Below are 16,874 nucleotides of genomic sequence, written 5' to 3' on the forward strand. Positions count from 1 at the left end.
GAATGTAAGCAATCAGTGTTGATTAAACATCCTTCTAGACAGTGGTTTATCCAACAGCATCCCAAATAATCAGTTTTAGGGAACAGCATGCCTGGCAAAGACATAGATACCATTATTAAGGCTGCTTGTAATTCTTGGTTTGTGGGATACAGCGATTTGCCTTCTGAGCTCACAGCTACACATTCTGTCCTCCTAACTACTGCAGCTGTCACTTGACATGAATGAGTCTCCAGCAAGTCACTCCAGTGACCATCCAAATCATGATCATGGTCTCGTGTTTCATGATAACTTGGTACAGACTACAACAAGATGGTACCAACAGCGTGATAGAGGCCTGGAAACAGAGCCAAATTAAACCATTGTACAGATGCAATCAGCTTCATTTCAGAGTTCCATGTTCATTACTAATGCTCTAACTAAGGTTCATCTGCTTTATTTGAAGCAACACCTTATTTGAAGACGGAAAATGCAGTATTACTTATTCTTTTGCTGACACAATAATTCCTTAAGTGAGAAATACTTTGATAAGGGAAAGATACACCATTGAAAAGCATTTTGGGACAAAATTGCTATAAATGCTTCTTCAATACATCTATGTGTTAAGACAGTGTGAGGAAACTCATTTTCAACTTCCTTTTCAATGTCTCAGGGCATTCTAAACAATGTAAAGAGTCCCCTTGCTTGGCTTACTTAAAATGCATATGACCAATCAGAGCTGTATCTTCAAGGCTACTGTGATGTTCAGCTTCAACTGTCAACTTGACACAACCCAGCATCCCCTGGGAAGAGTCTCAGAGAGGGATTGTCCCCCTTGGCTTGGCCTGGGGGTGTATCTGTTTGGAGAATGTCTTGATCAACGTCATTGGTGGGTTGTGACCTTAGGTAGGGGTCCTGAATTGTGTAAGAGTAGGGGAATGGGATTGAGCACAGCAAGCAGGTCCATGTGCATTCAATTTTCCCCCTGCTTTGACTGGGGATGAGATTGGCTGCTGATTCTTCCTGCCTTAACTTCCTCACAATTGTGGATTCTAACCTGCAATTGTAAACCTTATAAACCCGGTCTCTCTGCTTTTGTCAGGGTATCTTTATTATTCTATAGATAGAAATTTAAAGTGTTCTGTAATTAACTCTAGTTTGGCATATTGGGATTTATACTGAACTAGTATGGGTCTGTACTCCATATCCAGAGTGGTTAAAACATTTCCTGTAAAGTGCCAGATAATAAAAGTACTGGGCTTTGCAAACTGTGCACTTCCTGTTGCTACTTCTTAATGCCCCGTCATAGCTCAGATACAGCAAGGACGGTATGTAAATGAATGTGGGATCACGGTGCAACAAAGCTTCCTTTACTAAGACAGGTGGCATGTGGCCTGTGGACCAGAGTTTGCAGGTCTGTGTTGTATGCCATCTTTACAGAAGCGTGTCCTCACTGACCACATTCCTACTGAATACTCACGCTGGGAAAGAGAGGAACAGCACCAGACCTGGGGAGAGAGCGATGAACCGACACTGTTCTTAACTAGATACAGCTGGTATTCCATTAGAGAACGAGACAAACAAATGACTGTAAAAAGTGTGATGAGTGTTCAGAGGCTGCCCAGGGTACGATCTAGAGACACCTTCTTCCTCAGGTTGTCAGGGCAAATCAAAAGCTGGCTCCTGGAAGGCCCCGGGAAAGTCACGTCGCCTGTGCTTGTTCCCTTTTACTTATTTATGCTTATTTCATTGATTCTCCCTCCGTGGCTCAGCCTTTCAGAAGGGAGTGACCCCAGAGGACAGCTGAGGAACACTGGCATCAGTGTAATGAAAGAGAGTTGGGAGAACAGGAATGTCCCCAGGCAGGGAGAGGAGAAGTGGATAGCAAATGGCATCTCAGCGGGCCCAGGCCCCTTGAGCAAGCCAGACTTGCAGGCAATGGAAGGTCAGCCAAGAGACCTAATTTGCATAGAGTCGGGGAGAAAAAGGAGGGTCTGTGATGAGAATCTGAAGGGAAAGAGGAGAGAGCTGCCAAGAGATGATAGTAATCGAGGAGTCTGCAGGAAGATTAAATATCAAGAAGTCACGTCACTTTAGGAAAGCTACTTGCTGGCAGGCTCATTGACTTTATTCCTGGCCTGATTTATTCAAATTTGAGCCCGAAGCCTGGCACTAATTTGCATGTCCAAGAGTCATGTTTGTCTTGAAATCTAAACCCCACCACACTGTAAATGCGAATCTGGACAGAGAGCCAATGAAAATGCCTGTCCTAATGGTTATTTGATTGCACTCAGAAAAAAAAATGTTTTGAAAGATGAAAGCAGGGGAGCCATTAACAAGCAGCATTAATTACTGTTGACAGAACAGGTTACATTCTACATGTCACAGAAGTCAACTCTGAGCAATCTTCTGGGGTCCCTTTATTCTGTGTTGCAGGGATTGCCCCAGGGTCTGTCGTAATAACAGATACGGCTGTAGACTCTTTCTTCAAGCCTCGGTTTGAGCAGATCATCTTGGACAACGTGGTGACCCGAAGCACTGAACTTGACAAGGAACTGGCTGCTGATTTGCTCAACTGTAGCAAAGAGATCCCCAACTTCCCAACCCTCATCGGACACACGATGTGTACCTACGATTTCTATGAAGGTGAGAATCCTTTCCACACCACGAAGGCAGTAGAAAAACACCAGCAGCTTGTTACACAAACCCACAATTTATATTAAAACTGCAGACTAGGAAATTAATAGTGTGGATTTTCAAGGGGGAAGCAAAAAGGCTTTTTGCTTCCTAAAGCGTAGCAACATGAGGGCTTAATAAGCAGCTGAGAAACATGCAGATGAGTTTATATCGAGAATGGGTTTAATCCTCTATCAGTTTGAATTCTAAAAGGCAACTAGTGATATCGACAGCATCTTCTCTCCGCTTGTGACTTTTACTTAAATTGCTGAATCTAAGACAGAAGAATATGCTAGTTCTATGCTTCTATCCTTCACCTGAACCTCAGGCAAGAAGTAAGACCAGGAAATGAGGAGAAAGGTTCAATTAAACAGATCCTACAAGGAGGTTGTTCTCTCCGAGTGGAACCTTTATCCCACAGCCAAGAGTAAAGGGTCTCCACACCTAGTTTAGAGTTCAGCTAAAGGTCATTGCCAAATAGCAGCTCTTGTTCCAAGGGATGAGGGGCAAGGCAAAAGAGAAGCAAGACACCACAACCTCCAAGGACAGACTGTTCATTGCAGAAGAATCTACATTGCCCTGATTATCATAGCACACTGGGCTTTCAGCAAATCTTGCGCTATAGTTTCATTCATAGAATAATCAAAGTTAATCTCAAGATTACACTAGCAATTTCTTTTACTTTTCTCTAGATCACAGTTTATATATTTAAGAATCTAAAAGCCATGCATGGGGATAGGTTGTATTCTGTCTGCATTTACTCAGGTTAGTAAAGGTATTTGAGGTGTTTATACACTAGACAGGGTGGTAGATGGATAGCTCGAGACTGTTCTAGGACATTGATTCTCAGACCCTTCATTTAGAGGGTCACTCACCCATGTGTTCGAGTCACAGATCATAAGCAGAAGCCAGGCAGGGTTGGTGTTTCCATTGGCCCATGAGGTACTGTTTCAAATGTGAATTATTTTGCCAACGTTTGTAATTTCTAGAGCTTCTCATATGAAAATTCGATGTTTTGCTTCTTGACATGACATAAAGTAGCATTAAGAAGTACAAAATGCTATGTGTGTGACAGCCCTGGACAACCTTGGCCCTCATCTGGGGTTACTTATGGTAGGTGAAGTGAGGCAACTCCGATTTGCCTAGGCAGACCCTCGCATTGGCATTACCCATGGCTTCTGGGCCATGTGGGTTTGGCTCAGCCTAAACAACACAGTTAGAAGTGTTGACAGGCAGCACCAACGAGAAGAGAAGGGACAGGGAAGAGCTGCCTGCCGGGAGAGAAGCCACAGAGAACAGGAGCAAAGGAGAGAAAAGGCTTCAGGCAGGACAGTCAAGTGATGGATGGCAGCTGGCTTCCATCCGGGTACTGCTGGGTGGGAACAGTTGGGATGCACACACAGTGGCAGGGGTAGGCGGTAGGTAACATCAGACTGAGAGGTGTGTCAGGGACAAAGACAAACCATTTGGCTGTGACTGGCCATGGTGGTCCTATGGAGAGTGGCAGGGTCCAAATCATTTGCCTGAGGAGTGTCACTGAGGTATGAAGGCCCCACCATCACCACCCCATGTCTCCACTTGGCCTGTTTCCCCTATTACTGGGGAAACATGAGTTTCTCCTCAGAGGACAACTTCCTCTGTGACCCCCTCACCCCATTCCTGATGTCCCCACTGTCCTTCAGAACTAGGGCACTCCTTCCTGTACAGACATTCCACCCTTTCTGTGAGATTTGAGCCAGGTACAGCCATGCTCTACAGTCCTTTGGAAGAAAGATTCAGCAGCCAGGTTAATTCCCCAGAGGACCACCACTCAAGAGGTGGGGACAGATGCAGAGCACTGCACCCTTGGACAGTCTCCTGTTGATGCCACTGCTGCTGAGGTGAGACATCAGCCACTAAGTCACTCCATCCTTTTTCAGGCCAGGGCCGCCTAGATGGAGCATTATGTTCCTTTTCGCGAGAAAAAAAGCTAGACTACTTGAGAAGAGCGTGCAAAGCTGGCGTCAGGAACATCGAAATGGAGTCGACGGTGTTCGCAGCCATGTGTGGACTGTGTGGTCTGAGAGGTAAGCTTCTTGTGAATGCCAAGGACCCCTCTCCTCTTTCACAAAGGCATCTTATGTTCATTCTTCAGAAGGAAAGGGGGCCCAGAGATATTTTATTTTGTGTTGAATGCATGCCTTAAAATTATTCATGCTATACATTATCTCATAGTGCATTGTGAGCAGGTAGGACGTTGCTCCCATCATGAGGAAACAAAGCTCAAGAATCAGAAATCTGAGGGCACGCGCTGGGTGATGATGTAGCTAAGGACTCAACTGCAAGTTCATTGTTCTCTATCTTGGTAGTGGCTGCTATTTTCTATCATAACTGAATTTGTTAGGACAGGATGCAAATGAGAGGTGCCTAAAATAGTCAATCAGTCATAATTTTAATTAGCATGGTCAGGAAAAGGTAGGAGGAGAAGGTACCGTTTGGGAAAGGCCACACGGGAACCTGGGAAGCTCACTCGGAAAGTGTAAATGGAAAGCTAAATATAGCAGGAGCACGCAGGTGTGCTGCAGAACAGGTGGAGGCAAGTGCCGGGAGGGATGATGGGAGGTGGGAGATGTGGGGGGGATTGGCCAGGTTGTATGGATCACTGCTGAAACTTTGACTTTCTGTCTGGAAGCGGGGAGGTGCCGGGGAACTCTGAACAGAGAAGTTTCGATAGACTTTCTCTGGATTCTGAGTTGGGAAGAAGCTAGTGAGGCCAGAGCAGAAGCAAGGTGAGGAGTAAAAAGGCCAGAGCAGCTTCCTGCAAAGCTTCAGGGCCAAGGTGACAGCGCAGGGCAGTGAGATGCAGTCAGGCTCTGCCCGGGTTCAAAAGAGAAACCCAGCAAGAGCGGCTGACAGTTCAGTGTGGGTTTCAGGAGAGAGGCCAACCCTAGGGATAATCAGAAGAGTGAGCTTGTCTCAATGGGGACAGAACATGGAGTGAACGTCTATGTTGATGGTATAAAGATGGCATTTGAAGCGAATACAGTTGATGAGATGCAAGAAGCATAGACACAGCCAGGATGAGACCTAAGTTAACAGTTCGGGACATGAGGAAGACTCCGAAGAGGATCAGTAATGTCACAGATCACCGGAGAATAGTCTCTGCTGTCCAGATGTTAAGAACTTCACAAAAAAAACCCTGAATTCAAACATTTGTTCTTATAGCCAATACATTTTCATATTCATGTTATAAACACTGTACATGTGGTAACATTTCTGACAATGGACTTTGGGAGAAGAGAGATTCTATAAGGAGATTAAGAGAGTCTCTCCCTAACTACTCTTACCTCAGATACATGTACATGACAATCCCTGTACTACATGGGTAAAGAACCACAGTTCTTCCTTGTGCTGTTCATTGTTCCACTTTCATGTGAATGTGTGTAATGTGCATGTATGTATGCATGGTAGCATGTGTGTGTGCACATGTGTGAGAGTGTGCAGGCCACATGGAAGCTGGAGATCAGGAACCATCCTCAGTTGCCTCTCTACCTCAATCAAACCTTGAGCTCAGTGACATGGCTAGTTCTGTTGACCCATTGCTCTGGGGAAAACCCTTTCTCTGCTTTCTGAGGCTAGAATTACAGGCAGATCTACACACTTACCAGGCATTAGTCGGGTTCGCACAGCAAGGGCTTTAACCACTGAGCCATCTTCCCAGATGCCAGCCCACCCGATTTACGCTCATCAAGAAAGCTCATTTTCAGAGAAACCATTGCCTCTGCTTTCCCCTAAACAAATTAGCAAGAGCAGGGCAGTTTGACCTCACTTGAGAAGCAATGCAGAAGATTTCTACCTCCGGAGAGGCCTTCTGGGGTTTCTTTATTATGGAAACAAGTGACCACTTAACTCATATCTCTGCAAATATGTAAATGAGCAGATTTTGGTAACCAATATAGTAAAACATAAAATGCTAAGCCAACAAGCTGCCAGTGTGGTGAAGACCCTGAATTCTTTTTGCAAAAGCTGTCTACTGGTCCCCAGGGAACACTGTCGTGTTGTGAATCCCAGGCATCTGTCTTTGTCTTTTGAGAATCCTGCAGAGACCTGAGGGAAGCTCTTCTCTCAAGAGCCTTTTTGTCCTCGCTGCCGATCTCATGAGCTTGCTCTCCCTCCACCCGCAGGTAACCCTCCTTCATAACCTGCCTCCCTCTCTCTTTCTGCATCGTTCTGTTATCTCTGCTGCTGCTGAAGTTTCTGGCTTCTGGTGTCAGTGTCCCTGCAGGTCTCCCTCTTCCTAGACCCTGCTGCAGCCTCCTTTTCATCATGCAGACCTCTTCTGGCTGTCAACATGCTCCATCCGCAGCTCTGCAGCTCTTCAATTCTGTAGTTCATCCAGGGATTACTGTCCAAATTTCTTCACGGTCGTGGGGGCTGCTCATCTCCCCAAGACATCACTGTTTGAAAAAGTGGATTTCTGGTATGTTGGTTGTGGAAGATCAACTATCAAGGGCCGGATGAAAGGCCCATGCACAGGTTGCTACCATGTCCCCACATTTCATGGCCACTTCATAACGTTTCCTCCCTCACCCCTTCCCAGGGATGAAGCTTCGATACTGTCATGCAGCGCTTTTTTACTTTGGCGCGTTTACCAACCCACTCTGTGAGCCAGGAAAGCTTTGGGGGAAGGGCTGCGGGTGCATTCACAGGCTGCTGCTCTAGCAGAAAATCAGGAAGAACATGAATGGCAAGCAGCATGGAGAAGTCTCACCTGACCCCAGAGCCCAGAACCCATGGGCTTCTGGCTCTCAAGACATTGACTCTGCTCCACAGTTACTACCAGCCCATCCCACTCTAGTCTCCTGGTTGCCTTCTCTGTCTTTTTACATGGCCCTTTCTGTCTTTGTATTCACAAGCCAACTGAACAACCAACGAGAATTCACAACCATGTGAGAACTGATACAGAGTTTCTTCCTTGGGGTAACACGATGCATTAACACGGCTCTTAATTTAGGAGCCACAGTTCTAACTCAGAGGATTCAGTGGCAGAGTTGGAACCCCAGCAGAAACAGATCATTTCTGCATCTGCCTGGCCCAGGGAGGGCTTGTGTCCCTGTAACTCACCACTTATCTTCACAGTGAATGTGAGACTTGGCCTCTCAGGGGACCATTGTATGAATACCCAAGCCCAATGAATCACATTTATATCATTTCTTTCACTTCTCTGTTGCATATTCAACACTATTAGCTATATTTCTGGCTTGCTTATATACTAACTTATGCATTGCTTTAGATTAATGCATGCTCTAATTTGCTTTCTGTTGCTGTGATACACATTCTAATGAAAAGCAACTTGGGGAGGAAAAGGTTTATTTGGTTTATACTTCCACATCACAGTCCATCACGGAGGCAAGTCAAAGCCCTATGATGCTTACTGGCTGGCTCGCCATGGCTTGCTCAGCCTGCTTTCTTATACAACCCAGGACCACCTGCTTATGGATGGTACTGCCCGCAGTGAGCTGGATCCTCCCACATCAATAGTTAATCAAGAAAATGCCACACAGGCCTACCATAGGCCAATGGGATGGAGACGATTCCTCGACAGAGTGTCCCTCTTCCCAGTTGACTTTAGTTTGTTTCAAGTGACAAAAACAAATCCGTACCGTGCATAAAGGTGACATTCATTCTCTCGCCGCTGTGACGCAGCACCAGAAGAACAAGGACTTTGTCATTGCTCTGTTGCCCCACACCTAGAATAATGTCTGCCACCTGGGAACTGGATAAATATCTGCTGAGTGAGTGAATATAAAGAATGACAATGAGACTCTACTTGACCTTGGAGAACGGCCATGGGAAGCCAGACCCTCCGTTCATGAGTCACATCAGCAGTGCAGAACTGTTTGAAGGACGGGTGCCGAGAGTTCCCTTTGCTGTTAGATTTATGTAAACCTGCAGTCCCGGAATCCGCTGTCATTTGTAGGTGGCCTGGAACAGGGCCACCAAAACCCATCTGTCACTGCTGCTCTTTTGTTCATTGTCCCAGACAAGTGGAATAGGGATCCAGGGCCACCTTAACAAAGATCCAGGTAAGGAGACAGTGGACTTCAAATCACCCAGTATCAGAAAGCTGTACCTTCAGAATAATGCAAAAGCGGGCAACAGAAAATCAACAGGATGCTGAGTCGATGCATCCGTGGCATATCTGTCCCTCTCTTAAAGGGAAATTTACGTCACCCTCTTAGGCTGTGAACTTGTGATAAATATATTCAGCCTGCCTCCAGTTTTTTAAAGACAGAACTGCCTTTTGACACAAGCTTGCACAGCAATATATAAAACCTAATATTTGTCTAAGATTAGGCTCTGCTCAAGTTCTTCTCAATGCCTTTAGTTGTCTGCAATTCACAGTGGCTTTTCTTTAGAGTAAAGGAATAATTCCATGTTATTTCTTTTGACAGCTGCTTGTAACTTAGGGAGGTCTTCATTCTTTAGAGAATTGCTTTGAAACTGTTCAATAAAAGGAAACAGAAACTATACTTCAGTTTTTAAATTCTTCGGTGGGTGTTCCCAGCAATGAAGAATCTTGGTGTCTGGGACCTGCACGGTGACCATGGATAAAGCCCAAAAGATGTTACCACAAAATTAATGGTTATTTTAGATTTGCAGCTGTAGTATTTCTTAATCCCCAAATAGAAGTGTTGTTAGAGTTTTCCTGCCTGGCCCATAGTCAGGACAAATCTCTCTTACCCGTCAGTCCCAAGCCGCTCAAACCCGATCAAGTAAACAGAGACATTTATATTGGTTTTAAACTGTATGGCCGTGGCAGGCTTTTTGTTAACTGTTTTTATAGCTTAAATTAATCTATTTTTATTAATCTATACCTTGTCATGTGGCTTGTGGCTTATCGGTACTTTATATCTTTTTTTTTTTTAAGGCGGCTGGCAGTGTCTCCCATTTCAGCTTTTTGTTTTTTCAGTTTTTTTTTTTTGTTAGTTTTGCCTATACTTCCTGCCTGGCCACGGACCAATCAGTGATTTATTTACTGACCAATCAGCAACACATTTGACATACAGACCATCCCACAGCACCTCCCCTTTTCTTTTCTTAAAAAGGAAAGTTTTAACCTTTACACATCTCCAAAGTCAGCTTGGAGTATTTGGGAATTTGGGCATAGCTTTTCTTATTACTTCCTGTTGGAGGGGGGCGCTGTATCTTTTGGGGAAACAAAGAAAATTTTAGGATCATGGAGCAGTCCGTGAGGCTGTATCATCTGAGCCAGTTGCCTTGAAACGGTTCTGGATGTTGGATCATCTGGGCCATGGTGTCATCGAAGACCTTTCAGGTGGTCTTGGCTGGTCAAACCTGATGTGTCTTAATCTTGAGCAAATCCATAGCCTCTGGCTTTCTGTGGAAACAAAAGAGACTCTTTTTTAAAGCAACATATCCTTACATCTAAATTTTGAAGTCAAAGTATCTTTAAAATATACATACTGGTTTAACTCAGCTTCCTTTACAATCAAACATCTCTCTGTAGTTAAGAATCCCAAAGACAACACAATCCAGACTCTCTGTGTAATAGTCATCTCTACGTGGCTTATTTTTTATATTAATTTTATTGTCTCTTTAAAGACTTTATTTTTTAAAACCATGTATTTGTTTTTATATGGACGCCATTTGTTGTTAGAGTTTTCCTGCCTGGCCCATAGTCAGGACAAATCTCTCTTACCCGTCAGTCCCAAGCCGCTCAAACCCGATCAAGTAAACAGAGACATTTATATTGGTTTTAAACTGTATGGCCGTGGCAGGCTTTTTGTTAACTGTTTTTATAGCTTAAATTAATCTATTTTTATTAATCTATACCTTGTCATGTGGCTTATGGCTTATCGGTACTTTATATCTTTTTTTTTTTGATGGCGACTGGCAATGTCTCCCATTTCAGCTTTTTGTTTTTTCAGTTTTTTTTTTGTTAGTTTTGCCTATACTTCCTGCCTGGCCACGGACCAATCAGTGATTTATTTACTGACCAATCAACAACACATTTGACATACAGACCATCCCACAGCATAGAAGTAAATCAGGCTTTTGAAAAATTATTCCACAAGGGTATTTGGCAACCACTTGCGACCCTCCATACCTTCACAAGAGGAGTGGCGCGGGGTTTGTTAACGTTCCCGCCTTCTCTGGAATTTACCCTCAGCTCTGTGTGACTCAGGCCGTTTGCTCCAGGAACACTGCTGCTTCTGGCAGCAGCCTTTCCATAAAAACACAAGGCTGGGGGTCTCTGGACCAGAGAACCCAAACGTGCACCGTTCAAAAATCAGAGACCAGTTTTGTGCTGCAGACACAGTGAACAGATGATTGTCTTACTTCAGCCAGCGAACCATAAGGACTGGGTGGTCCCAAGAGTTAGTGCTGGAATCAAATGAGAACTCACTCAGGCACTGAGCAGTATGGCATAGCCATGATTTTGCCACGACAATTCAACTTTCAAATCCGAAAAATCAGGTATAAATGAGTAGATAATTCATCACTTTGTTTGCCTGGGGTGATGGTGAGGTGTTGTCATATGGCTCAGGCTGGTCTTGATGGCTTGCCTCAACCTCCAGAATTCTGTGGCTTCAGATGTGTGTCACCACACCACACCTTGCAGTACTTTTCTCCTTGAATAATCACTGCAAATTTCAATATGTGTATGGCCCGTACAGCGATCAAATTGGGCTAATTAGCATATCCATCATCTCAGACATTTTTCTTTTCTTTGAGATGAAACATTTTAAATGATAACATTTAGCTGGAGTTTTTTGTGGCTTGTAAATTTGACAAAGACAAGATTAAGAAAGAATAACTTACTCAGAAACACTTGGACATATTTTGAATTAAAGCCAGTATACTTTTGATGGACTGACTTTAATTCTAATCCTAACGTCTCAACATTGCCAACATACCCTCTCTGTTGTGACCCCAGTACCAGGGACCAGGACTAGCATTAGACTCCATTGCCTGTCTTCCCAATTCATCTTTGTTTCATGGTCCAGCACCCAGCAGATCAAGGCCCCAGCATCCCTGCTAGGCCTCCTCAGGGATGACAACCTGGTCTTCCTGCTGACAAGATGATGTGAGGCCTACGGTAGAAACCGGGAGACCTGGGAGACCCCAAAAGACATCCTTTTCTGAGAGGATGAAGTCAGCTCTAGAGGGAATAGTTGAGCAGCCTGTGGAAACATAGCTAAGCAAGAACAAGGAAGGAATCGGTCTGACGTCACCGCCTCCTGGCTCTTGCTTTCTTCATACGTGTCACGAACCGCAGTTACTACTGAAAAAGGATGTGTGCACACCAGTACTAGAGAAAACACTAGTGACCGCTCCCAATGGACCAGGGAGGTTCCAACAGTATTTAAAACAAGGCGAAAAGAGTAAGAGGTGGTTATGTAAGTGAGTGGACGTACTCCATATCAAAGACGCTACCCGGGAATCCAGTGCTAAATGGAAATACCTGGACTGAGCTCTGGGCTTCTTAGGCGGAAATGAAAACAAGCCGTGTTTTCCCACTCCCATTATATAATGAAAGAAAGCATTTGAGGTGTTTTCCTCTTTTGGTTTGTTCTGGCAAAACTTGATTCAAATGTTAAACTTTATCCAAATACTAAGTAAGTGAACTCGTCAGCTATGCTGCCACAGGAAGTATCGCTAATAACACTTTTGTAAGAGATACAGGACAATCAAAGATACTGTGGAAGCTTACTTCCAGTAAATTCAGCATGCCTTTGTTGAGCTAAAGAATTAAGGTATGTGCCTTCGTGATAACTCGGTTTGATTCAGGAATGGAGTTGAAAGTCTTTAAAGTCGTTTTCACAGAGTTCATTGAAAAAGACCTGCTTTCTACAAATATTTACTCTCTCCCCCCACCCCTCATTCCACCCCCACTCTGGTTCCGGGTGTCTGGGGTGTAGCATGAGAACCTGAATTATCCACGGTCTCTGGATACAGGTGGCAGGTAGCCCAAGTTTTGAGAAACACGACCCTACAGGAATTGGTTATTTGTATACCCCGGTCCTTCTGGCCCCTCTGAATGTGAACTTCTCCATTTGCTTTGTGATAGGCCACCAACAGCCTGAGATCAAGGTCTCAAAGACGACATAGGAGGTGAAAAGTCTTAGGTCAATGATGACGTGATTCTAGTGCCTTCCACAGCAGGCAGACCAGGACAGGAGTGTTGGCTTTATAGACTCAAACACTGCACAACAGAAGATTGAGTGGCAGAAAGCAGGGGTGGTGGTGGGTGGTTTGCAGTCGGGGTAAGGAGAAGGGATAAGAGGAGCAGACAGATAGGCCAGGCAGGGAGCTGTAACACTAAACTTTGCTGTTCTCCAACAGCCAGCTCCTTTGGTTTCTGCTGTGTACACGGGTGTTGGCTCCCAGCCCTGTTAGCTTTGCCCCCGATTAATGCAAAAACCTTGCTGGAGGTTTGATCCGAACCAGGGAAAGGCTGCGAACATGGCAGACCAGAGAGCTTCATGGAATCTAAAGGATTTACTGTGTGAGCTCTAGATGCATGGCTCCCTAAAATTTCCACAGATATTTTGTGTGCATAGAAATACATGTCATTTTTTTTGTGTGTGTGAAAAAGACACAGTGGCAACTTTCATCAGCTTCTCTAGGCAGCCATAAATGATACCAAAGGGCTGAGAAGTGCTAGGCATTATGACAAGGCTCAGGATACAGTAAGCTCTGCCTTCGACCTGTGTGTTCCCGCTACACTCTGCCTGGGTCAGGTGGCTGGCAACGTTCTTGGTGACAGCTAGGTCATTAAGTGTCCCTCCGGCCCCAGGAGCTCCCCTTCATGCCGAATCTAAGGATCATGGCAGCAAAGCTACAAGCTTCATTTTGACAGGTTGTTCTGGGTAATTAGTCCCTTTTATTTGTTCATGGAAATAGTTAAGTGACAAGATCATAATGTGAAGCTTGTTAGGGCTCTCCAGGGTGGAGAAAGCAAAGCCAAAATTGCTGTTACTTGCTCTCTCTGGATTTGACCTTACCCTTGAAATCCAAGGGAAGCAGTCCGCTCAGTGCCCGCTCTGTGGAGAGTACAGAGCACCAGTTTCCTTTCATCCTTCTGCCAAGTGAGGGATTGGAGCTGGGCTTTCAATGTCCCCTGCATCTGCCAGCTGCATCACATTCACAGACCGGCAGCTCATTAACTTGAAAAGCTGGGAAGATGTTTGTTCTCCCACTTCATTTACCTGTCCAGCCAGGTTGCTTTACAACCAAGTGAGTGAGTTTTGAGTAAATAGGGTCCTAGGTGATGAAATATCCAACTCTTCTCAGGTTGAATATTTCCATTGCTTTTTACATGAATGTAAGCGTCATCTTGATGGGCAGGCCAGGGCAAGTAGTAACAGTTCACTAGGTAGCAGGTCAGGAGAGGAGCAGCCCAATGATCATTGATCACCTATTACAAGGGCTATGGAAAGGGAAACAATTACACGTGTTGGTAAAGAGGTTTTTAAAAAAAGGACCCCTAGTATGCTGGTGATAGAGAGATGAATCAGCATCACCATCTTGGGAAACTAGATAAAGATCTCAGACTGAAAACAGAGCTAACACGGTGTCTGAAAATCTCACCTCTGAACATATAAGTTAAGAAATTGAAATCAGTATGTGGAAGAGATGCCATCACTAGTATTCACTACAGCATCACTCCCAACAGTGACCATTATAAAAGCAACTGAAGTGTTTGCTAGTGATGACTGGATGAACAAAATACTATGTATACATATAAAATGGGACACTTCTGTCTTATGAAGAAGGAGATTCGGGTGTTTGTGACAGTGCAGATAAACACTGCAGACATCATGCTAAGTGAAATAAGCCAAGCATGGAAAGTGATTCTGTACGATCCCATTCCTACTCATAGGAAGAGAGATTAGAATCAGGGCTACAAGAGGCTGGGGAGTGGAGAGTTGGTGGGGTGGGAAGTGTGGACATGTTAGCCAAAGGGCACAAGGTTGTAGTTAGGTAGAGGAATAAATTTTAATGTCCTAATGAGTATTGTTGATAATAATGTATATGTCTAAATATCTAAATGAGTAGATTTTAATTGTTATTATGAAAAATAAGTGTGTGAGAGGATGCATATTTTAATTAGATTGACTAAGTCTTTCTATAATGCATATACCTATTAAAATATTTCACTGTACCTCTAAATATATATAAGTATCATTTATCAATGAAAAGTGAAAATTTAAAGGATAGCATGAACTCTGTGATTACAGTATACTTCTTCCTAAATACACATCTCCCAATGACGCCTGAAGCAGAGAGTCAAGAACCATGTATTTCCCAGCTCTGTTTTCGTGCCCACCCAGGTTGCCAGTGTCCACAGAGTTGACCCCCTTTGCAGTAATGCACTTTTCGATGCTGACGGAGATTACTGCACTGTTTGTGGTCACTCCTAAGGGACGCTGATTCCAGCATAAGTAAGCTCATTCCTTGGAATCAGAGACTTGATATGAAATTGATAACAAAGAATGGATAGAGTATCCATTTTTTCCTGTCTGGATCTTCCTAATAGGACAAATCAAAGATACTTCCCCTGGGTTGAAAAATGAGGACTTTGCCTTCTAAAGCATATTGTGTTCTTTCCCACACATTGTTGTTGTTTTGTTTTCCAACACAAGATTTCCCTCATCCTTTGAAAATTAAATGTTAATGTGTTTAAGATCTCAAAGTTCATCAGAATCTGTGTTTACCTTTGTGGGTATTTTCTGCCAGCATCCCATAGTTAGTTCATTGTACTTGCCTCAAGCACATTCATATACTGCACCCAGGAACAAAGGTCATTTCAGACGTATCCTCGAAGGGGAGGAGTCTCCTCTCAGCACTGACTGGCAAGTGCAATTGAAAGTCCAGAGGTTTGTGTGCCTTGGATACAAAGATCTTTTTTCTTGTTCTTTTCTGAATATAATGCTTTCCTTAATCTAGCACACACACAGAGGAAAGAGGGTTTTCAATATTTTCAATTAGCTGATTTAGATGAGTCTTTGAATGAAGGAAGGAAGGAAGGAAGGAAGGGAGGAAGGAAGAAAGGAAGGATAGAGAAAACTAGAGGCTACAGCAGATTATGTCTACATTACAGGGGAGCAATTTGAACTGTACATGTTGTGAATGTTAGCGCTTTAGGCTAATATCCTGTAGAACAGACAAGCCCGTTTGCATCACTAACCATGTGGCTTGCTTTACTAGCTGCCGTGGTCTGCGTGACACTTCTTGACAGACTCGAGAGTGACCAAATCAATTTGTCCCATGATGTCCTGGTGGAGTACCAGCAACGGCCACAGCTCCTAATCTCCAATTTCATCAAAAAACAGCTTGGACTTGGTAGCCAGGTGTCCCACCCGTCTCCTGTGAGTTGGTAGATAGAGCTGCAATGTCGAAGCCATGTGTTGTCTGTAACATTCTTACGTAATCCTCATCCTTGGGCTAAAATCGTAAAAGATTTTGTGAACTCCTTTATCTTAAAGTTGAACTTACTGTAAGAGAATTTAATACCCGTGTGAAGTTAAGTTCAAATTCCATTTTAGAACCAGTTAACTAAAGCAGTCTAATAATTAGTGTTTTAAACTCATGAATTGTGACATTTGGAATTTCATATGTAGCATTAATCAAGCTTACATCAAAACAGAGCAGCCATTTGGAGATGGTTACCAGTTGCTTGCTGAAGCGGATCCAGAAGTGTGTGTTAGGATGTTGTCAGCACGTCTAGGTGTTGGACAAGTGACAAAAACTGATCATACACATTCCAAATATTTACAAAAATGTGTCATTGTAATATTAGTCTGTATGGAAGAATTATTCTCAGGGAAATATGGCCATGCTTTTTTTCTATCCCTGCACAACTTCGGGGCACACAGAATGGAATTACAAGTTTTTGAATGCTTCCATTTGTGATTTTCACAGAACGCAACAGCTTGAGATCACACTTTTTTTTTTTTCAAATGCAAAGCCCCTTTCTCTTCAGAAATCAGAAGTGACTAAATTACCTTCTAGCAATCTTTTTTTTTTCCTATAAGGAAATATGTCATGGGAAAGCTGTATTTATTGTTGTTGTTTCAGTAAGAACTGGATAACTGAAGAATTCATTAACCAAATTGAAACTTCAAGTCAAGATGGTGAAAGAATCCCTCTCCCTAACTTCGAGGCAGGTTTTGTTCAGAGCCTGCACATACGCCTCCCCTGGTTGACCCCAA

The 16,874-nt window shown here is 43.8% G+C and overlaps 1 protein-coding gene across 1 annotated transcript in view; it reads left to right on the plus strand.

Annotated features, from left to right (window-relative positions):
- The window catches only part of Upp2 (uridine phosphorylase 2), a 29,052-nt gene extending 12,753 nt beyond the window's left edge, over positions 1-16,299 (plus strand). The window contains exons 4-6 of the mRNA XM_052725887.1: positions 2,413-2,622; positions 4,572-4,718; positions 15,871-16,299. Of these exons, the coding sequence (XP_052581847.1) occupies positions 2,413-2,622; positions 4,572-4,718; positions 15,871-16,043 (530 nt within the window). The 3' untranslated portion in view covers positions 16,044-16,299. The remainder of the gene's footprint in view (positions 1-2,412; positions 2,623-4,571; positions 4,719-15,870) is intronic.
- The last annotated feature ends 575 nt before the right edge of the window (positions 16,300-16,874 follow it).

This window comes from Peromyscus californicus, unplaced genomic scaffold (assembly GCF_007827085.1).
Source record: "Peromyscus californicus insignis strain IS unplaced genomic scaffold, ASM782708v3 Scaffold_7__1_contigs__length_154581171, whole genome shotgun sequence".
Lineage (NCBI taxonomy): Eukaryota > Metazoa > Chordata > Mammalia > Rodentia > Cricetidae > Peromyscus > Peromyscus californicus.